This window comes from Dioscorea cayenensis, chromosome 12, assembly GCF_009730915.1.
Source record: "Dioscorea cayenensis subsp. rotundata cultivar TDr96_F1 chromosome 12, TDr96_F1_v2_PseudoChromosome.rev07_lg8_w22 25.fasta, whole genome shotgun sequence".
In the NCBI taxonomy this organism is placed as follows: Eukaryota; Viridiplantae; Streptophyta; class Magnoliopsida; order Dioscoreales; family Dioscoreaceae; genus Dioscorea; species Dioscorea cayenensis.
The window spans coordinates 16,022,504-16,042,711 of NC_052482.1; the positions used below are offsets into that span (position 1 = coordinate 16,022,504).

General features: G+C 34.2%; 3 protein-coding genes across 4 annotated transcripts; 2 read left to right on the forward strand and 1 right to left on the reverse strand.

Annotated features, from left to right (window-relative positions):
- Positions 1-346: 346 nt before the first annotated feature.
- On the forward strand, positions 347-2,168 carry LOC120274171 (polyadenylate-binding protein-interacting protein 2-like). 2 transcript variants are annotated; one of them, XM_039280942.1, is made up of 3 exons: positions 347-491; positions 1,409-1,734; positions 1,822-2,168. In XM_039280942.1, the coding sequence occupies exons 2-3, from the start codon at positions 1,422-1,424 to the stop codon at positions 1,983-1,985; spliced, it is 477 nt and encodes a 158-aa protein (XP_039136876.1). In that variant the 5' UTR covers positions 347-491; positions 1,409-1,421; the 3' UTR covers positions 1,986-2,168. The 2 variants fall into 2 exon arrangements, with proteins under 2 accessions (XP_039136876.1, XP_039136877.1); XM_039280943.1 differs by lacking the exon at positions 347-491 and having other exon boundaries at positions 816-1,734.
- A 6,300-nt stretch (positions 2,169-8,468) lies between these two features.
- Positions 8,469-9,002, forward strand: LOC120273206 (uncharacterized mitochondrial protein AtMg00810-like). Its single transcript, XM_039279840.1, has 2 exons — positions 8,469-8,595; positions 8,701-9,002. The coding sequence occupies exons 1-2, from the start codon at positions 8,469-8,471 to the stop codon at positions 9,000-9,002; spliced, it is 429 nt and encodes a 142-aa protein (XP_039135774.1).
- Positions 9,003-11,302: 2,300 nt separating this feature from the next.
- On the reverse strand, positions 11,303-13,689 carry LOC120273437 (ubiquitin-conjugating enzyme E2 20). Its single transcript, XM_039280065.1, has 6 exons — positions 13,413-13,689; positions 13,197-13,224; positions 12,052-12,279; positions 11,907-11,970; positions 11,742-11,801; positions 11,303-11,647 (listed from the first exon to the last, which is right to left on the reverse strand). Exons 1-6 carry the CDS (start codon positions 13,541-13,543, stop codon positions 11,598-11,600), a joined length of 561 nt encoding a protein of 186 aa, XP_039135999.1. The 5' UTR covers positions 13,544-13,689; the 3' UTR covers positions 11,303-11,597.
- Positions 13,690-20,208: the final 6,519 nt, after the last annotated feature.

The window sequence follows — 20,208 nt, forward strand, 5'->3', positions numbered from 1 at the left end:
CCACTAATCAACCCAACAACTACTTTTATCATGGGAGACCATGTGGAGATCTTATCTTAACTCATCCATAAACTTTTCTCCTTTTTATTCCCCTTTTTCTTTTATAAAAAGAGAATAAAAAAAAATCTTGTCCATTAAAATAAAAATTTTTGAGAAAAAAATACAGTAAAGATTATTTGCATAAATATATTTGATTCTCCAATTTTTTTTTTTTAAATCTGATTTTTTTGGTTTTAGGATTAATTGAACATAAAGTGAAAATTAATATGTAAAAGTGTGGGGCCTGAACTGAAAAATAACAAGTAGCCGTTGTTTTCGGAGAACAAGTAACCAAAGCTAGAGCTTTGGAATCTCCGAAGCTAAACCTTCTTATCAGTTTCTTCTTTCTATATAACTCTCTCACACTGCCTTTGCTTCTCTTCACTGCTTTTCTTCTGAATCTTCTCCTTCTTCTTTTGTTCCTGTTTGGAGGAGCTGGTGTGGATCATAAGGTGGTAATTTGTGGTTTATTTGCTACAAACTCTGGAGGATCTTTTTGCCCATCTAAATACTAGTAGAGATTTTGAATAAAAGAGGCTTTTTTATTGGTTTGTTGAGTTTTCTGGTAGATCTATGAGAAATTTATGTTCTGTGACTGGATTTGTGTTTTTTCTATGTGATTTGAAGATAGTTGTTAATAAAGTTTCTGTCTTTTTGTTATTATTATTTTTTTTATTTTGTGTTTTTCCATCTCTCTTTTGGAAGTCAAAAGTGAAGGAAATGGTCATTTGTTGATTCTATTGGGAAAAAAATTCCTCCTTTTTACTTTGATGTTTTTTTAGTGAGGATCATCAGATCTTTTACCTATGGAATATAACATGGTATTGTTGCATCTCTTAGTTTCTTTTGTTCTTAGTTTTGATCTTTTCCAAGATGATGATTTCCAGCCCCTTGCTTTGTTATGACTTTTTTTAGTTGTTGTTTATTCTTGTGGTCATTCATATGTGTTTCACTTGGTTGTGTACATATATTTTGCAAGATGATTTGAAGAACTCATCATCCTTTGATTTCTTTGATTGAAACATTAATTCTCTTCATTCTTAAAGTCTCTTTTTTTTTTCTGAACATGATGGTTTCAAGACTCTTCTCTTTGAGATCTCATCTTTATATAAGTTTATTTATCCTATTTGTTGAGGTATTATTCCTCATCCTTGAAGTCAATCATAAGTATTTTCCTTGAATTTCATGGATTCCTTGATTAAAATCAGAGTGCTAAACATTGCTCTTTAAATCATCCATCCTTGAACTCATTCACAAGTGTTCTCCTTGATTGTTCTATGAGTTATTATCTCTTGTATGAATTTGCATATATAAACTATATACTTGTTAAAGCCATTCATAATAGCTGTTAAATTGTGTGTTTGATTAGAAACTACAGCAAGATGAGTACCATGGCAGTGGCCAATGGAGGAGTAAGGTCCACACTAAACCCGAATGCGCCACTCTTCATCCCTGCATCATTCCGGCAGGTGGAGGACTTCTCGCCGGAGTGGTGGTTTCTAGTGAAAACATCCCTGTGGTTCCGTGATCATTGGATCAATGAACACCAGGATCAAGAAACCTTTGATGGTGGCAATGAAGATGATGATGACACTGAATTCTCAAGCTTAGAGGAAGAGCTTGAAGAGGTCATGCTTGAAATGGAAGCTGCAGAGCAAGCAACTTCTTTGGCTTCTTTGAAGAAAGACAAGTCTGGTGGGTGTTGTCGAAATTGTTATTACTAATTGTATAGGGTTGAATTGAGGGGAACTAATATGTTTGGTTTGCATCCAACATTGACAGATGCAGATATTACGGCAATGGTCAAAAGCTTAAGCTTGGAAGTGCCCGGGAATGGTAGAGTGTCGCCGAGGACATCGTTTGAACCGGCTAAACACAAAGAGAAGCCATTGAAGTGTTTGAGCCCAAAATGTAGCCCTCGGCGCATCATTCAGCAGCCTCGTTAGATTTGCTTGTTTGTGTTGGTTCATGGATGGTTTTCAGGTCACTTTTGTATAGAATTAAGATGTTGTAGGGTCTAGTGTTGGAGTAGTGAAAGAAATCCAGTGCTTTTGAGCTCTGTTCATCCTAGTCTTTGTTAATGGTCTTTTGATGATTTGAATGGAACTTATTTTGTAGTACTTGTGTTAGATCTTGTTAAGGATAAGGATAAAATATCAAAGAATAATTAAGAAGGATTAATTGGAGAACCTAACATTAAGCTGTCAATCTTTTCAGGGCACTTTCACAAATTTTATAAAAATAAATTTTTTGACAAATTATAAAAACAAAATTCTTGTACAATGACATGTTTAGGATTTCTATATGACCAATAATAAATTTACATACTAAGAATTTAAAATAATTAATAATAAAACAGCACCTAATAAATAGAGTAATTTGGTTTAATTGCAATACTGCCTCTCTCTCTTAAACCATGCATGTTCTTTAACTTTATCATGCCATCATCATCTTCTTCAGCTTCTAGAACACAGCAGCTTTGATTAGATACATAAACAATCTACAATTTGATTTTGTGATGAGCAAAACTCCAACTCAATTTCTTGATCTTTCATCAAATCATGGATCTTCTGTTGCTTGATCCCAATGTGATTGCTGAGACCATGAAACAAGGACTTTTTTGACATAGCAATTGTAGCCATGTTATCACAAACAATTTTTTGTCTTCTTTTATTATTAGTGCCACAACTCCAAAAGTATCTTTCTTAATTGCAATGCTTGTGTAGCTTTCTACTTATTGTTGTACAGTCACTTGAAACCAATGTTCCTTTTTTTAAAAAAGTAATAAGCTCCCAAGTTCCATTTTTCTTAATGGAACATAATCCTTCCACAGCTTCTTTATACAATCAATTTGCAACTAATGTACAATAAACTATCTTATCATAACCATCATCAAAGAGATTATTGTCTTACCACCAACATAATCCTGTAAGTACATAAGCAATTAATGTTGACATTATGGATGACTAAAGGCTTCCTCGACATTGTACTACACACCATCTTATGCTATTATCGTGTCTCTATTGACAAGTGGCGTTGTTGATGATGAAAACAACTTCTTTTTAATTGACTAATCCAAAACTACATTGTGAGGGAAGGTAATATCCATGTTAATAATTACTTCGTTAAACTTTGGGTTATATAACCTTACCTCTGTCTCATGACAAGGTCCAATTAAAATTCGCTTTTCTACCTTACCATTCAGTTTCTACATTAACAAATTCAGAATATCTTTGTTCCTTACTAAATAATTATGGCACTAAGTGTCAAGTAAACATTGAATTTGCATCTCCAGTCACAGATGTATGGCAAGCCAACAAAAGTGGCTTTTTATTATCTATACCATGATTTGCAACCTTGGCATAATGTTTTGTACTTTCTTATTTCTCAAAATAACATTCACAGATGTATTGAATATACCTCATGTAATTATAGCATTGAATATGAGATTTACACTCATGATGATATTACCCACATTTTTTTTTACACTAATGGCATTGAACATTAGATTTGTCTCACTTCTGATTAGAATCATTATCTCCTTCTTCTTGTGTATAATGCGTTCTAAAATTTTTGAGATGTTTGCCTCCTTTGCCTTGTCTAACTTCAAATTAATCAATTTATCTTAACACATACTTAATCAAATTGTTGCTTTCTCATTTAGACATTGCTCATGTGCTTCCAATGGTCATCACAATAAGATCATTTGACTCCTCAATAAGCTGCTACCACATGATTAAGCCTATCAATCAATGTCTAAAGAACTTTCTCTATAACTTTTATTAGCTTTAAAATACAACGGTTTCTTTATTGTATTCTTAAGAGTTGGTATTATTTGTTTTATAATTAATTAAGCAAATTTGATGGTGGTATGAGGTGTATATCCTATTTTGGTGGTTGAAGTATTTTAGTTGATAGGTGCAAAACTAGGCGACTTTTAGATTGATTGATTAATTGATTGGAAAGCTAAATTAGAATGGAGTCTATCTTTGGTTGATTGGTGATTTAAATTGGGCTAGAAGCTACTTATGGAGATTTGGCACCTCGATATAGACTAATCACATCCTGGGTTGAAGAAGGTCTAAGGTTTCGGTCGTTCGCCAATGAAAGTGGTACATGTCAAATGATGGCTATCTTTGATTTGAGCTATATTTGGCGAGTGCTAAAATGAGTTGGGTAATTGAAGATTATTGTTGATTGATTGACGATTATATTTAGTTAACTGGAGATTACATTGAAGATGATTGAAAGCTATATCGGGCTAATTGAAGAAACACCAAGTTTGTGTGTTTGATTGAAGACCATGTTTGGATCCTACTGATGTGTTTGGTGGGTGAAATTGTCTAAAGGTTTGGCCAAGATTGAATGGAGATTCAGTTGAGTTAATTTGGATGCAAGCTCAACAAGGAGGTTTGGTGTGTGTGTTGCACATGTTGAACCTATAATTATGACCCAACTATTTTCAGTAGATGTTCACAACTCATATCTAACAAGGCTTATGACACTAGATCCGGAGCTACTAGAGATTCAAGACAAATGAGGAAGGTTTGAGAGGCGTTTCATGTAGACAACTATATAAGTCTTTTCTCAGGGGTTTGTGATGCAAGAGAAAGGCCAAAGGGAAAGGTGTGAGAGCATTGGTAGATCTTAAGAGAGATAGCTTATTTTCCATGGTGATCGTGTAGAGGTCTTGGGGAAGCCAACGATTGAGACTAATAGCAGGTTAGTTAATGCGAATCTTTTAGTATAAGAACTTATGTTGACCACAAATATCCTTGTAAGGGAAATGTGTATGTATGTGTCCTTCCTTGATTTGTAAGACCGTTGTATTATATTTTGCCTCTTTTATTAGTGGATTGATTCTCTAGGCTTGGTATCATAGAAATAGGCACATGATACCAAATTGCATTACCAATTTCCGTGTCTTCTTTCTTAGCATTCGCCCTTTGTGATTGGTAAGCTAAAAATTTGATAATTCACACTGACAAATGAAACTAACAACTTGAGTCTCTCAAATATTTCACCATTATATCAATGTTATTGACACATGTTTCTCCAAACATAGGAAATAATCTACTGTAGTTCCACTCTTTTTCTTGCTGCAAAAGTTCATAGTGTTCCTTGATAGGATTTAAACATCCCAGGCATCCCTTGGGGTTATTGGGTTTATACTGTTCTAATAAATTGATAATGTAGCACATTCATTGATATAATGGAGAGCCTCATAATTCTAGTATAACAAACCCCTTTTCTATGATATTCCACACACAACGTTGAAGAACGTTGAAGACTTTTTGTAATTTTGATCTCAGTTCTTCAAAATTATTCTTCCCATCAAACTTGGTGGATGAGCACTATATATGCTAAACCTTTCAACATCTTTGGAATCACCAAAACACATATGTAAACAATTAAAATACCAAGAATAATCAAGATGAATTAATTGGAGAACCCCAATAATTAGTCACCAAACAACGCTCTTTCATATAATAAGAACTAATAGTTTTGTATTGAGAGGTTTGATTAGTTAATGGGCTATATTAGGCCTATATCACAAAACTCTAATATTTCTCTATATATACCTTTTATACTCTTTTCTTGATTGATATCTAAGTTATTTTTCCTATTCTCACATGGTATCAAAGCACTGGGTTAAAACCTAGCGGCCATCCAAAACCCTAGCTGCAGCCACTCCAAACCATAGTCTTCAACAGGCCACTGTCACCTCTACTGCTAGTCGCCACTCATCTCTCGCCGTTTCTGTTGTTCTACTGGCACCTGATGATGTTCCTCAATTCTCACTAGTGATGCCCTTGTCTTGTTGTTTGTCTTTTCATCGTCATGTCTTCGTCTCGTGGGCGTGGTAAAAGCCCCTCTCATGGTGGTTGAGGAGCAGGTTATGGTGATTCTTGGGGTAGGTTTGTGTGCATTTTTTGTCGATGGACGGGCCACATTGAGAATCGTTGTTAGAATAAGTATGGTCATTCGGTAGTGGCCAATGCTAGTACAGAGTTGGCAGATCAGTTACTTATTTTTGGTGCTTAACAGTTAGTCACTATCTCTCAGGCTGACTTTGCGTGGTTCCAGCAGCTACATGACACAGTTTCTCACGCCATAGTCTCTTCTCCTATTTTCTCAGGTAATGACTTTCTTACTTCCAGAGATAGTTCCTGGATTATTGACTCCAAGGCCTCCTTTCACATGATAAGTACAAAATCCTTTTTCCAAAATCTTTCTCCATCTGTTTTTCGTTCTATGGTAATTGCCGATGGACGATCTTGCTTAGTGTCCGAAGAAGGAGTTGTCCAGGCTTCCTCTTAGCTTAAACTAATTGATGTTCTTTTCATACCTGAATTTTTTGTTAACTTGCTATCCGTTTCTGGGATCACTAAACAGTTGAATTATAGTGTGACTTTTTTCTCTTTTCATAGCACTTTTCAGGATCTGCAGATGGAGAAGATGGCTGGTTTGGGGCGTAATCGTGGTGACGGTATGTATACGTTGGTGTGTGATGATATTCCTTGTGGTTTGGCAGCTTCTATTTCGGACACCGAGTCATCACTCATATGGCACTGTAAATTGGGTCATCTTTCTCTTAGTCGTCTTCAGCAGGCTTTCTTGAATTTGGGTCGAGTCATTGCAATGTGAGTCGTGTTAGTTGGGTAAGCATTATCGTGCTACCTTTAAACATTCTACTCTAGTGTCAAGTTGGTTGGGTCATTTGATCTAGTTCATTGTGATGTTTGGGGACCTTCTAAAGTCACGTCTATTTCTGATCATTATTACTATGTTGTGTTTGTTGATGATTTTTCCCGAGTGTCGTGGGTATATTTGTTAAAAGACCGTCGGTCTATTGTTGATGTCCTTAAAACATTTATTTTGGAAGTACAAAATCAGTTTTCCACTGTTCTTAAATGTCTTCGTACTGATAATGCTTTAGGATTTGTATCTTCTACTATAAATTCTTTGTGTGCGTCCTTTGGTATTATTCATCAAACAACCTGTCCACACACCTCTTAGTAGAATGGGGTTGCTGAAAAAAAGCATCGTCACATCTGGGATGTCGTGCGCACTCTCTTAGTAAAGCGTAATGACCCTAGGTATTTGTGGTCTGATGCTATCTTAACTGCAATATATCTTATTAATCATATACCTTCTGCACCCCTAGGGGGAGAGGTCCCTCTATGTCGTCTTCTACCTTATACCGAGTTGTTTCCCTTATCCCCTCGTGTTTTCGGTTGTGTTGGTTTTGTTCAGGATTTAACTCCTGGTTTGGATAAGTTGTGCCCGCGTGCACTTAAATGTGTCTTTATCAGATAATTCCACACCCAACGTGGATATCGTTGGTACCACCCGACTAGTTGGAAATACTATGTGTCTATGGATGTCACGTTTTTTGAGTCTCGATTTTTTTTTCTGACTCGGGTTCTCATGATTTGTTGATTACGTCATTTGATATTGTTCTCCCCATTCCTGTTTTGGTCACTACGCCTGTACCTATGGCTAGTGTGATGCCTCCTCTAGTAGATCCCAATGATGGCTGTTTTGGACAGGTTTATCATCGTTGCCAACGTGTACCACCGCCAGATTCGCCCTATCCGGTCGTCTCCCCAAACGATGCAGACTTGTCTATTGATCTTCCCATTGCCTTTTGCAAAGGTATTCATTCTTGTACCAAACATCCCATCTCACTTTTTATTTCTTACGATAATCTTCACCCGTCCTTCCGTACCTTTACTCTTTCCTTGTCTACTAAGTCAATCCCCAAGAACTACCAGGATGCACATCTTCTTCCACAATGGCAGATGGCAATGGATAAGAAAATGGAAGCCTTGAGATCTCATGGTACATGGGAGCTCGTACCTCGCCCTGCTGATGCCAGCGTCATCACTTATCGATGGGTCTTCTCTGTCAAGCACAAAGCCGATGGTACAGTTGATTGCTACAAAGCCGGGTTGGTGACCCGTGGTTTTACTCAGACTTATGGTGTCGATTATGCTGAGACTTTTTCACCGATTGCTCGTCTGAATTCCATTCGCATTCTTCTGTCGGTAGCTATGAATCGATCATGGGCACTCTGTCAACTCGATTTAAAGAACGTCTTTATCTATGGAGACTTAGTTGAGATAGTGTTTATAGAGCAACCTTCGTGGTATGTTGCTCAGGGGGAGAATCTAGTTTGCTAGCTCAAGAAAGCGATCTATGGTTTGAAACAAAGGCCTCGTGGATGGTTTGAAAAGTTTAGTGTAATTGCAGTTGCAGATGGTTTTCGTAGGTGCAATGTGGATCACTACGTGTTCTATAAGAACACTTTATCTGGATGTGTTGTACTTGAGGTATATGTTGATAAAATCTTGTTGACAGGTAGAAATCGTCAGGGCATTCAGAGAACTAAGGAGCATTTAATGAAGCATTTCGTTACATGAGATATGGGACGACCCAGATACTTCCTTGGTATTGAGTTTGCATATGCCAGAGGAAAGATGACGCTCTCACAGCAGAAGTATGTGTTGGACTTACTTGAGGAGACCGGTTTATTGGGTTGTAAACTAGAGAGTATACCTATTAAGCAGTCATCACCCTTCTAGGAGACATCATCCCCATCTCTCAAAGATTCAGGTTAATACTGGCGTCTGATTGGCAAGCTCATTTATCTAACAGTTACTCGTCCTAATATATCTTACGCAGTTGGACTCCTGAGGCAGTTTATGCATGAGCCACGAGAAGTTCATTGGCAAGGTGTTCTGAGGGTTCTTCCATATGTTAAAGGAGTTCTCGGCAAAGGTCTTCTCTACAAGAATCATGGTCACCTGGACATTGCATCCTATTCTGACTCAGGTTATGCTGGCGATAGAGGTGACAAAAAGTCTACGTCGGGTTTCTGTACGTATGCTGGTGGAATCATAGTTACTTGGCGAAGCAAGAAGCAGAATGTGGTTTCAAAATCGAGTGCCGAAACATAGTACAGATCAATGGCACAGATAGCTTGTGAGATGGTTTGGGTGCAATCTCTTCTATCTGATTAGGATTCCCCATCACGATACCTATGTAGATGTTTTGTGATAATCAGGATGCCATCTTCATTGCAAACAATCCAATATTCCATGAACGTACCAAGCATATTGAGGTTGATTGTCACTATGTTTGTGATATTGTATTGAAGGGAGTCATCTCTACGCCATACACCCAGTCGTCTGAGCAACTGGCGGATATCTTCATTTAAGGGTTTAAGTGTTAAAATTTTTAGTAATTTATGTAATAAGCTAGCCATGTTCTATATATATGCTCCAGCTTGAGAGGGAGTGCTAGAGTTTAGATTACTTAATGGGCTATATTGAGCCATACCACAAAACCCTAATATTTCTCTATATATACCTTTGTACTCTTTTCCTTATTGATGTCCAATTATTTTTCCTATTCTCACATGGACAATGATAAAATTACATGAGTTAAATGAGGGTTTATCTGTATTTGAACATGAAGAAAAAGGACCTTGGATGTGTTTCTAAAATATGTAGTTCTTTTGTCGATGCTACAAGTATAAGTTCATATCTTGTGCCCTTAAAAGGACCATCTTTATATAAACAAATTATTTGATAATTAATTAATATAGAGACTAATCAACCATAATAAAAATATATAAAAAAAATGCTAATTAATGAATCAATAATAATTGTGATTATTGAAGATCTTATCATTTTTTGATGTTCAATCGATATTTAATGACATGGAAGGACAAACTCAAAGAAATCAATAGAAACTAGACTGAAAATTTATAATAAAAGAAAACAACGTAGGAAATATTTATTAAAAAAAATTCACAACTTTCATTATTACAATGGTAAAATTCTTTTTCACAAGAAAAGAAAACTACTTTCAGTGAACTCTTTAACATAGACAGGTTTAAGGATAGTTTAAGATATAAGACTCCTTCTAATTAATGATTGAAAACAAATCATGTGGCTTATCTTATCCAGGCCTTCCATGATATAACCTAACATGATCACACATCTTTTTCATATTGATTCTTTTCTTATTAAGCAAAGCATCATATTTGTTTAAGTTCAAACGTTATATTGCTAGAGTGTTATATTGCCTCATTGAACAAGACTTAAAGTTATTTTATATCTTGTTTTTTTTTTTTTTTTTTTTTTTAAATAAACAATAGAAAATAACATTTTAATAAATAGGTATATTACGGAATTGTGGAATTTTTAAATGTCAAGATGTCATTGAGATTTTGTAAAAAGAAAAAAAAAAGAAAAAGAAAAATGATGTTATTGAGAGGGATACAAAAGACTGAGATGGATGAACCATTTCAGTGAGTAATTTTTTTTTCCTAACAAAGTGGACAAGTTATGTTAGGGACATGCTCAAACCAAGCTCAATCCACCTATCTCCTTACTTTACATGAGCTAATGTTCAAAATATTTCTTTTATAAAAAAAACGAACACTCTACACAGAGATTAGTACTAATAAACCAAGAGGTCATTGGCTTAAAAAACAATGTATAGTATGTCGCTCATCTCATCTATGAAACTAATGCAATTTATTGGCAACATAATGAAAGACTCCAATAATTAAAATAAAGGTTAGAAAAAAAAGAAAAAGAAAAAGAAGAACCAAAAGAGAGATGAGTAAGTTTGCTTATGGATGCCATTGATGCTTTTAATAAACAAAGCTCACATGCCCACAACATCATCTTGTTTTCAACTAGAAAAAAAGACAATTCTAATAATAATAATGCTAGTACTTGAACAATAAACTCCCCCCAATGCCTTCATTTCCGACTACACTTGTTCCAACCAAAACACACACACCATCTTCTCTCTTTCCTTTCATTACCCTGCAAAGTACCCACACCACCTTCTCATAAACAAAGACAATGCTAATAATAATAATAATATTAGTACTTGAACAATAAATTCCCCACAATGCCTACATTTGAATTCACACCCATAATTTGCACTCTCTAAATTTGGAGGAAAATCTTGCAACAGGTAACTTCTACTCATAGTTCAAAAGTTTTTTTCTTTGTTCAAAAAACACAATCCACTGAAATAAAGTGTATGTGTGCACTTCGATTTGTCAACATGTGAAAATCACAGCCATAATTTGTACTCATTTTCCTCCAAAATTTAAAGAAAACCTTGCAACAAACATGATCACATGGAACCAAATCATAGTTCAAAAGTTTTTTTGTTCAAAGAACATACAATGTATGTGTGGCACTTCGTTTGTCTGTATTCTAACATGTGAAAATCACAGCCATAATTTGTACTCATTTTACTCCAAAATTTGAAGAAAACCTTGCAACAAACATGATCACATGGAACCAAATCATAGTTCGGAAGTTCTTTTGTTCAAAGGAAATAAACCATTGCAACAAATTGTATGTGTCCCCTCAAGTCTGGCACTACATATGATCAACGTTCAATAATAACAAAAGAGAACATCAAACCAAATTTGTCACAACAAGCACTTTTGGAATATAAAGTAATATTCCTTTATTCGTCTCAAAGGCTCAAACAAAGATTTGTATATCCATGTTTTTGTATTAAGATTGTTGGGCAGGCTTGTACAGCTTCTCCACCATTTTTCGATACTCTATATGTGGGGAAAAAATAGAAGCTTATAAGATTAAGGAACTACTAAAAATATATAAAAAAGATCATCATCGAAATCAGCAAACAATACAAACCTTCTTGATTACCCCATAATGCTGCTGCTTGAGTGTTGAGAGGAGAGTCATTGTTTGGTTCTAAAAAACAACCATTAATGATATATATTAGCACAAAGAATTACTGAATGTAGAACAGTAGGAAAAACAAAAAATAACAGATGAAAAGAAGAAGGAGAAAAGCACCTCCCAAGAGACTCTGAATGGAGATAAGTATGGTTCTTACATCATAAGCAGAAGACCACTTATCCTGAGAGTGTATGAATGATAATTAGTAAAAACTAGCCAAGAAGAAAGAAGAATAATGTTTGAATTGCTGCAAAATAGATACCTGGAGAATGTCTAGGCAGATGTTCCCATAAACATCGACATTGGGATGGAAGCAGGAGGAATCAAACTTAACTTTGGGAGGCTTGAAGGGGTAGTCATTTGGGAAGGAGAGGGCGAGCTTGTAAACCATTCCCTCATACACTGTGTCCTTACTTCCAGTGATAGTTCCTTTCCAGCAGAAGATGTTGTCACCCTCAGGGAATGCAGAAACCCCTGGGTCTCCACTCATCTGAACACCATCAACAGATCAACTTTATTCACAAGAATTCAATTTTGAAACGCTAATCTGTTGTTTATTATTAAGCAGATGCATGTATAAAAAAAAACAACATTTTCATATTGTTCCTTGCTGATGTTTTAGATTAGGAAACAAATTAACACTGTTGAAAAGCAACCAAATAAATAAAGAACTAATTAGACAAGCGTTCATGCAATGTATTGCTTGTTTTTCATGCAATTTATAGCTTAATGGTCAACATTGTTAGCAAGAAGAGAACAATTAAACTACATTTTTTTTTTCACTTTTTAAGTTTATTCATTAATGCTTACCATTAAGCAAATCAACAAATCAACATTAATTAACCAACTATTCATCCTGTTTATTATTGCCTGATGCTCACCGTCAAACAGATCAAGATACAACATTGTTAGCAAGAAGGAACAACTAAACTAAAAGAATTTTCCACTTTTTATGCTGTTTATTCATTAATGCTTACCATTAGGCAAATCAAGAAACAAATCAACATTAATTAACAAACTTTTCATCAATGCTTACTATTAAGCAGATCAAGATACAACATTGTTTGCAAGAAGAGAACAACTACACTAAAAGAAAATTTTCACTTTTTATGCTGTTAATTCATTAATGCATACTAATAGGCAAATCAAGAAACAAATCAACATTAATTATCCTGTTTATTGCTTCATGTTTACCACTAAACAGATCAAGATACAGATCAATAATTCTGTTCACAAGAAAACAATTACATGGAGCACAACTTAAGTAAGTTTTCATGCTGTATATTGCTTAATGCTTGCGTTAAAGAGATCAAGACACAAATCAAAGGTTGTTCACAAGAAGAAAACAACTAAACCAAAGAAATGATTAATTAACTTTTCATGCTGTGTCTATTGCTTAATGCTTACCATTAAAGCCATGAGTTCAGACTGCAGCCTGCATAGAAGAAAAACCAAAACAAGAAAATGTTAGGCCATAACCAAGAAAACAAACAACCAAGAAAAAAGACACTTCATTTCACCAGGAAAACAAAAGAAAAGAAGAAAAACAACAAAATGGAATCATTAAAAATAAGAAAAGCAGAAATCATCAAAGAAATAAGCAAATCCAAAGAAATGAAGGACCTTTTAAGCACGGATTGAGCGTCAACAGACTTGGCGACAGGGAGAGGCTGCTTGGCTGCAGATTGAGGAAGAGGAGTGGGAGCAATGCCTGGGATGTTATCTTGAACATCTTGGTTCTCTCTTCTAGGCATCTTCTCCACTTCCTTCCAAAACTCAATCAATCAATCAATGAATATCGAAAAAGAGAACGAGAAGCAAAGAAGAAGAAAGAGAACAACAATGGAGTTCTTTGATCTCTTCTTCTTCTTCTTCTTCTTCTTCTTGGCGAGAGAGAACGAGAGAGATTGAGAGATTGAGAGAATGAGAGAAGAGACGAGTTTTGTTTGGGGGTTTTAAAGTGAGTATATGATTTTATTTTATTGTTATTAAATTTTTTTTTGACCGTTGGAGGACACAAGCCCGGGTCACTCCAACGGCTATATTTCAGATGTGGGCCCGAGCTTGGGCCCAGTAAAGAACTGTCTCAGCTGGTTGGCACGTGAGACATATATAGTAAATTTATTATTTTAATTTTTTAGAAATTAAATCATGTAAATATGAAAATTATAGGATTTGTTTTGAAGATTGAATTTTTTCCTTTTAAAAAAAGTGAAGATTTTAAAATGTTATTGTCTAATTATATGGAACTGAACTGTGATTCTTATAGTTTAAAAATTTTAAGCATTCATTTTTAAAATTTTCTTTTTTTTTAATCTATTTTCTTAATAATATTGAAAAAATTTGTTGATAATCAAGAATATTATGATCAAAATATATGACGATAGTCATATGACTCTTAAATATTATCGACAAAAGAAATAATTTAACTAAAGTGTTAGAAATAATTACCGACAAAAGGATTGCATGATCAGTGATGTATTTTTTTTTTTTAATTAAAGATTTTATGATTGTCGTGAATATATAGTTGTTGTATATATAGCATTTTTTTTAAATAATGTATATGATTTTTTTTTATAGTACTCATTAAAGTGATTGGGATCTTTTCCATCTCTTGCTTAACCTTCATTCCTTCACATGATATGTTGGTGACACATAATATCTCCCACAGTAACATCAAGTTTGTTGGCTTGCTTACATTTGCTTATCTGACCATGTTTGAATTTCTTTTTTTGCAATATATTTGTCTGTGTGTTTGTATACTTTTCTGGCCTGCTTTATCTGTTCTATATTTTTTTAAAAAAATTAGAAAATCACTTCCTCACAATGTCATTAAATAGTGGGGATAATCAAAGGCTCATAGTTTGACAGTACTAACCCATTGTAAAAAAACAAGTATAAAACATTTATAAAGTTTTGAGTTCAAGTCTTGACGGACGTAATGATGGTAACCGATCTCCGGTTGGGAGTGCAGATTTACTACTAAGTCTAATATCGTTTGATTGGTGAGACTGTGACAACGTGTGTAGGCTGAATGATCAATTCTCAACCTACACGCATGTCTCTGATGTATATAGAGCTTGTTATTTTTGGAGAAAAAAGATAGTGTGAATATTTTTATTTCTATTTATTAAAATTTTTTATGCATGATTATTTTAATTTTTATATCAATTACCATGTCAAAATATTACATTGGTTAGTTAAATATAATCTAATATTAAACCAAATATATATTTGATAAAATGAATTTTCTGTTGATTTGAATTTTTCTTGAGAGCGAGGCATGGTAAAGTAGGTTTAAAATGATGAACAAAACAAAGACAAGCCTTTTGAAAAAGGAAGACTTTAGGATTTCAATGCCATGAGGAAGCAAAAAATATAATATACAAAAACTACAATTTACAAATCCAGAGCTGTTTAAAATTTTTTAAATCCAAACCCACTATCCTCGTCATATTTAATATTTTAATTTAAAAAATTAATAATATATTTTATACAGTTCTAATTACTAAATGAAGTCAACATAAACTTCTAAAATTGTACATGCCATGATCATAAAATAAAATCATGGACTCATTTCAAGTTGTTTAGAAACTAATAAATATTGTCAATAAACTAATACAAGGTAAAATAATAAAACATATATTAAAAAAAATAATTTCACAAAACTCAAAGAAAATTAAAAAAAATTAAAAAAATTAAAACTTCAAACCTTATCCTCACAAGAAAAGAAAAGAAAATGATTTTTTTTTCTATTTTTAAGTTAAATAGAAAAAAATTCACATTTTTTACAAAGTGAATAAACTACATAAATTAATAAAGAAATAAGGAATACACAACAAGTATAAGAATGAAATACTATAGGGTACAAATATTGTCTGAGCAAAGCAACAAATAAAGCCACCAGTCGTGGAGCATACAGGTGAAACAAATACCACATAAAATTGAACATTACAAAAGCTCAACCTAAAGAGGGGGAGAGATCCCTAGAAGAGCTTGAGGGTACTAGTGCTGCAAAGTGACGCATCGGGTTATCTTTCGTCCATTAGGGGCTACTTGGCATACCTTTCATATGTTCCGCAAACTCCAGGCTTCTCTTGATCTTGATGATAAACTCCTCCAACTTTTGCCATTTTTACTCTAGCACTACAGACACCCAAGAAATAAACATATAAGAAACTGTACAAATAACTGAATAAGCAGGACAAAAACATGCATAAAAAATTCGTCGATTCCTTTCATCTAGATATTCCAGAGTATAGATCTAGTCAGGGTATCCCAAGTTTCCTTTTAGGGCCCTCTGAAGCATTTCCTCCACGGGCCCCACAGATCAATGAGAGAAGTAGGAATATCTGTTGGCCCAAGGTGCCGACAAAAGTGAAGCTAGATTTGCATTGCAAAGGAACAATAGAGCAATAAATGGTTTGAGGATTCAATATTTGCATAACACAGGCGCAAGTAGCAGTTGGGAGCATGTTGCATCTTCTTTTAGCAAGGTTCTCCAAGGTGAGAATCTTGTTATCCCAAGCTATCCCGCTTTAACCTTCCTTGGACCTATACCCTTTCAAATATTCCTACTGGAATAGAAGCGAATACCGCCATCCATCAAGAAGTTATAGAAGGATTTTATATAGAAAATACCACTAGAAGTGTGCCTCCAATGTTTTAAGTCCTTGGACTCTCCATTCAGCTCCATTAGGCAGTCTTCTATGAATACATCAACTTGTCTTAGGGTATTTAGGAAATTTGAAGCAATAGCATTTACCATTCCAAATGGACATGGGGAATCAACAAATGCCTTAGGCTGCAAGTCTTTGGGTGCACGTTCTCCCATCCATCTGTCACACCAAAAAAGAGTGGAGGTGCCATCGTGGATGGAATTGGGGGATACACATCCTGAAAGCTGATAGGAAGCTAAGGAGAACTCCCCAGAAGAAGGATCTATTTGAAGGTGGATTTTGGAAAAGGTTTCAAAAATGATTACATTAGAAGTAGTTGAATTGAATCACCAAGGATCCACACCACTTAGCTCTTATAAGATTTTCCACCATCACTTGCTCAACACTACAACAAGAAACTCAATTTGCGACACATTTTTGTGACATAAAAAATCCAAAATATGTCGCAGATCGTAATTTGCAACATAATCTGCGACACAATAAAATGTGTCGTATTTCAGATGTCACAAATTTTTGTAACAATTTTGAAGACTGTGTCGTAAAATTTGTGACACAAAATAAAAACGTTGCAAATTTAATCGTAATTCATGGATCTTCTGAAACAATATTTACCATTCAATTTGCAACGATATGCGATAATTTATTGCGACACAATTTTTGTGTTGTAATAAATGTTGCAACATTCTTTGCGACTTATTTTGATTATCGCAAAACTTTATGCGTCGCAAATTGTGTTGTAAATATTGAGTCTTTTTGCAACAAATTTTGTGACTCATTTTGTTTGTTGCAAAACTTTTTGTGTCGCAAATTATGTTGTAAATATGTGCGATGTTTTGCAACAAAATTTGAGACACATTTCGATTGTTGCAAATTGTGTCACAAATTGTGTTGCATCTTAGGGAGATATTCTGCGACACGATTTATTGTCGCAAATTATGTCGCAAATTAATTATTTATAACCATGATTATTTATAATAATTTTTTAACTATTTTCACAAACATATTTTAAAGCCTAATTTATAATCCTGCACAACAACTTTTATAATATTTTTCAAAATGAACATTCCGATCTATAAACATCCACAATAACAATGCAATATAAAATATAATAGTTCAAACATCTAATACAACAAACAAATACAAAATGTAATAGTCCAAACATCTAATATAGCAATCGACAAGCTGAGGCTCTTCAACATCCTCCGAAGTATGAGGGGCATGGGAAGCAGACTCTCCAGTCCTAGCAAGAGCATGAGAAGTACAAGGAGTTATCTCAAAGTTTACCTGAATACCTCGAGATTCTAATAGAGCAGGATGTACTGGTTCTGCTGCTTCTGCTCCTTGTATGCTTTCTCTAAAAATTCCAGCTTACTCATAACCTCTGGAGGCATAGAAGGAATAGATTGTTGAGCTCTCAAAGTAGACCACTGCGATTGCGAATGAGAATAATCAGAAGCTATCTCCTCAACGAGGTTTCCCATGCCATAACATTGATTTTTTGCTACCCCGAATATATCCCACTATAGTTTATTGTCATCAATTTGTACCCCCTGGCCTTCTCGAGCTAATATGTCTTGGCCAGCTTTGACAAATTTCTCCTACATAATATAAAGTTAGTCATTATTTATATGTTATGATAAACAAAGTATTAAGTAATTAAGAATAAAATTTAATTTTACACATACATGTGCTGATTGGGCCCCCTGCTCATTCCAACTCCCATCATCCTTTTGATAAACTTCTTTAAAAGCCTCCACCATGGTATATACACACATGTGTAAATAGTTAGCTACTAGAAAATTTTTAAATGTATATATTAAGAAAAAAATGAAAAACTATCTAGTCTATCTCTATGTTCAATCATAGAGATTGAACCACCATGATAAAGATCCCTCAATTTTTGACTGTCAGCTTTTTTTATTCTTCTCACAGTATTTTCTATATTTTGCATCATTCCAAATCAATAGCAACTGCTCCCAAACATTGTGTCAAATCCATTCTGGTCTCTTTCGCTTCTCCCGAGCACGACCTAGATTTCTCCTCAACCAAGCAGCCTTCTTGTTAAACATTTTTTCCACTTCTCCAACATCATGCGGTTACCAAGTAAAATGGGACTACAATAGATAATTAAACTTATGAGAAGTTAATAAATTAAAAAAACTAATTAAAAAATACTTAAAAAAGAGATATATCTGAAACTGCTGCCAAAAACATAGGTAGCCATCATTGGACACTTCCTTCCATGTGTTCCAAGGTGCAGTGTAGTACTTCTTTATAATTCTTTTCAAGATATCAAGCACAGATTTCTTACTACAAAAAAAAAATTATAAGGTTTAAATATATCAATAAAGCCTATATAATAATAAAATAATAAATAAATGATCTTACTGTAGGCTTGACGGGATGATGAAAGTTTTCTGCATCGTTCCACCATCATGTGCCTCTGTACCCTCCTCAAGGGATTCATCTGTTTCTGAGTCAGAACCATCTTCAAGATTCATTTGAACACCATCAGGGGTCTCGTTAGTAGGTAGAACCTTATTGTTTGGAGGTGGGACATATTTTGGAATAAAGGCTCGTGTATCAACCTATTGCGAGGAGCCTCGAGAACCTGTACGCACATGAGCAACTGAAGAATGAGATCTTGAGCTCGTAGTTCGCCGGGAATTTAGAGGTACTTTCCCAGTAGATGGACGAGAAAATGATGGAGTCTGAGAAGCAGTATTTCACATAGAATTAAAATGAAAAAAAATGATGCAACACACTTTTGTCCCATTTCCCTATAAATAAACATAATCAAGTCCATAAAATATCATCAGCTAGGAAAGACCATCAAATAATAACTCAATGAAAATAACACATAACCACTATCTAAAAACAAATCCATGACATTTAAATAATTATAACAAAAACATCAATAAGGAAAACTAAAAAAACACACTGAAAGAAAAATTAATAATTAATTAACAATGCTGCATATGACAAAAGCGTCATAGATTGAGTTGTAAAAATTATACCTACTATCTGACAGTTAATTGTGGTAGTTTTTTTGCATTTGTGAAGTGTTTCAAATTTGAGCACATTATAAGATAAAATCAAACTCTACTCAGTAGGAGATTATTAATCTTAAGGAGTGTTAACTCTTTATCCTTGAAACTCTGAAAACATGTCATTTTATTACTGCCATTATTGGTTTTTGTTTGAATATAACTGAAATGTTTGATATTTTGTTTAGTGGATGAACTCCATTTAGTATGATTTAATGGAAGTTTATTTCTTTATTGCTTCATGGAACCATGCACTTCATTTGGATGACTTATAAATTTGATTGCTACTTCAAAGACATTATTAACAAACTAGCATGATCCAACATTACATTTTTGTTGCTCATGAACAAATCTCTCTTGTAAAGAAATCTGAAGGTAGTCTTCAATTTAACAAACATCAATTGGACATATTTAGTTTGATCAATTTCCTCAAAGTGCACAAAATGAATTAAAAAAAAAAAGAAAAGAAATAATAATAATAGTAAAATTTAGTAATTGTAGCAAGAAAGTTAGCAGATTGGACTACCTAAGAACTTACTATGTTAATTCCAGTGATATTGTAACATTTTGAAGTTTTGCAAAGCTAAATATGTAAGGCCGAATCGTTCGAAAGACACTTATAACCATAAGAAATTGCTACCTCAATTTTTATTTTTTTCAATTTTTATGTCTAAGATTAACTCAATGTCCACT

Coding starts and splice junctions, on each gene's coding strand:
- LOC120274171 (XM_039280942.1), top strand. CDS start 1,422: ATGAGTACCATGGCAGTGGCCAATGGAGGAGTAAGGTCCACACTAAAC. Junction 1,735..1,821: donor TTTGAAGAAAGACAAGTCTG/GTGGGTGTTGTC, acceptor CAACATTGACAG/ATGCAGATATTACGGCAATG.
- LOC120273206 (XM_039279840.1), top strand. CDS start 8,469: ATGGGACGACCCAGATACTTCCTTGGTATTGAGTTTGCATATGCCAGA. Junction 8,596..8,700: donor ATTGGGTTGTAAACTAGAGA/GTATACCTATTA, acceptor TTTATCTAACAG/TTACTCGTCCTAATATATCT.
- LOC120273437 (XM_039280065.1), bottom strand. CDS start 13,543: ATGCCTAGAAGAGAGAACCAAGATGTTCAAGATAACATCCCAGGCATT. Junction 13,225..13,412: donor GCTCAATCCGTGCTTAAAAG/GTCCTTCATTTC, acceptor TCTTCTATGCAG/GCTGCAGTCTGAACTCATGG. Junction 11,648..11,741: donor ATTATGGGGTAATCAAGAAG/GTTTGTATTGTT, acceptor CCCCACATATAG/AGTATCGAAAAATGGTGGAG.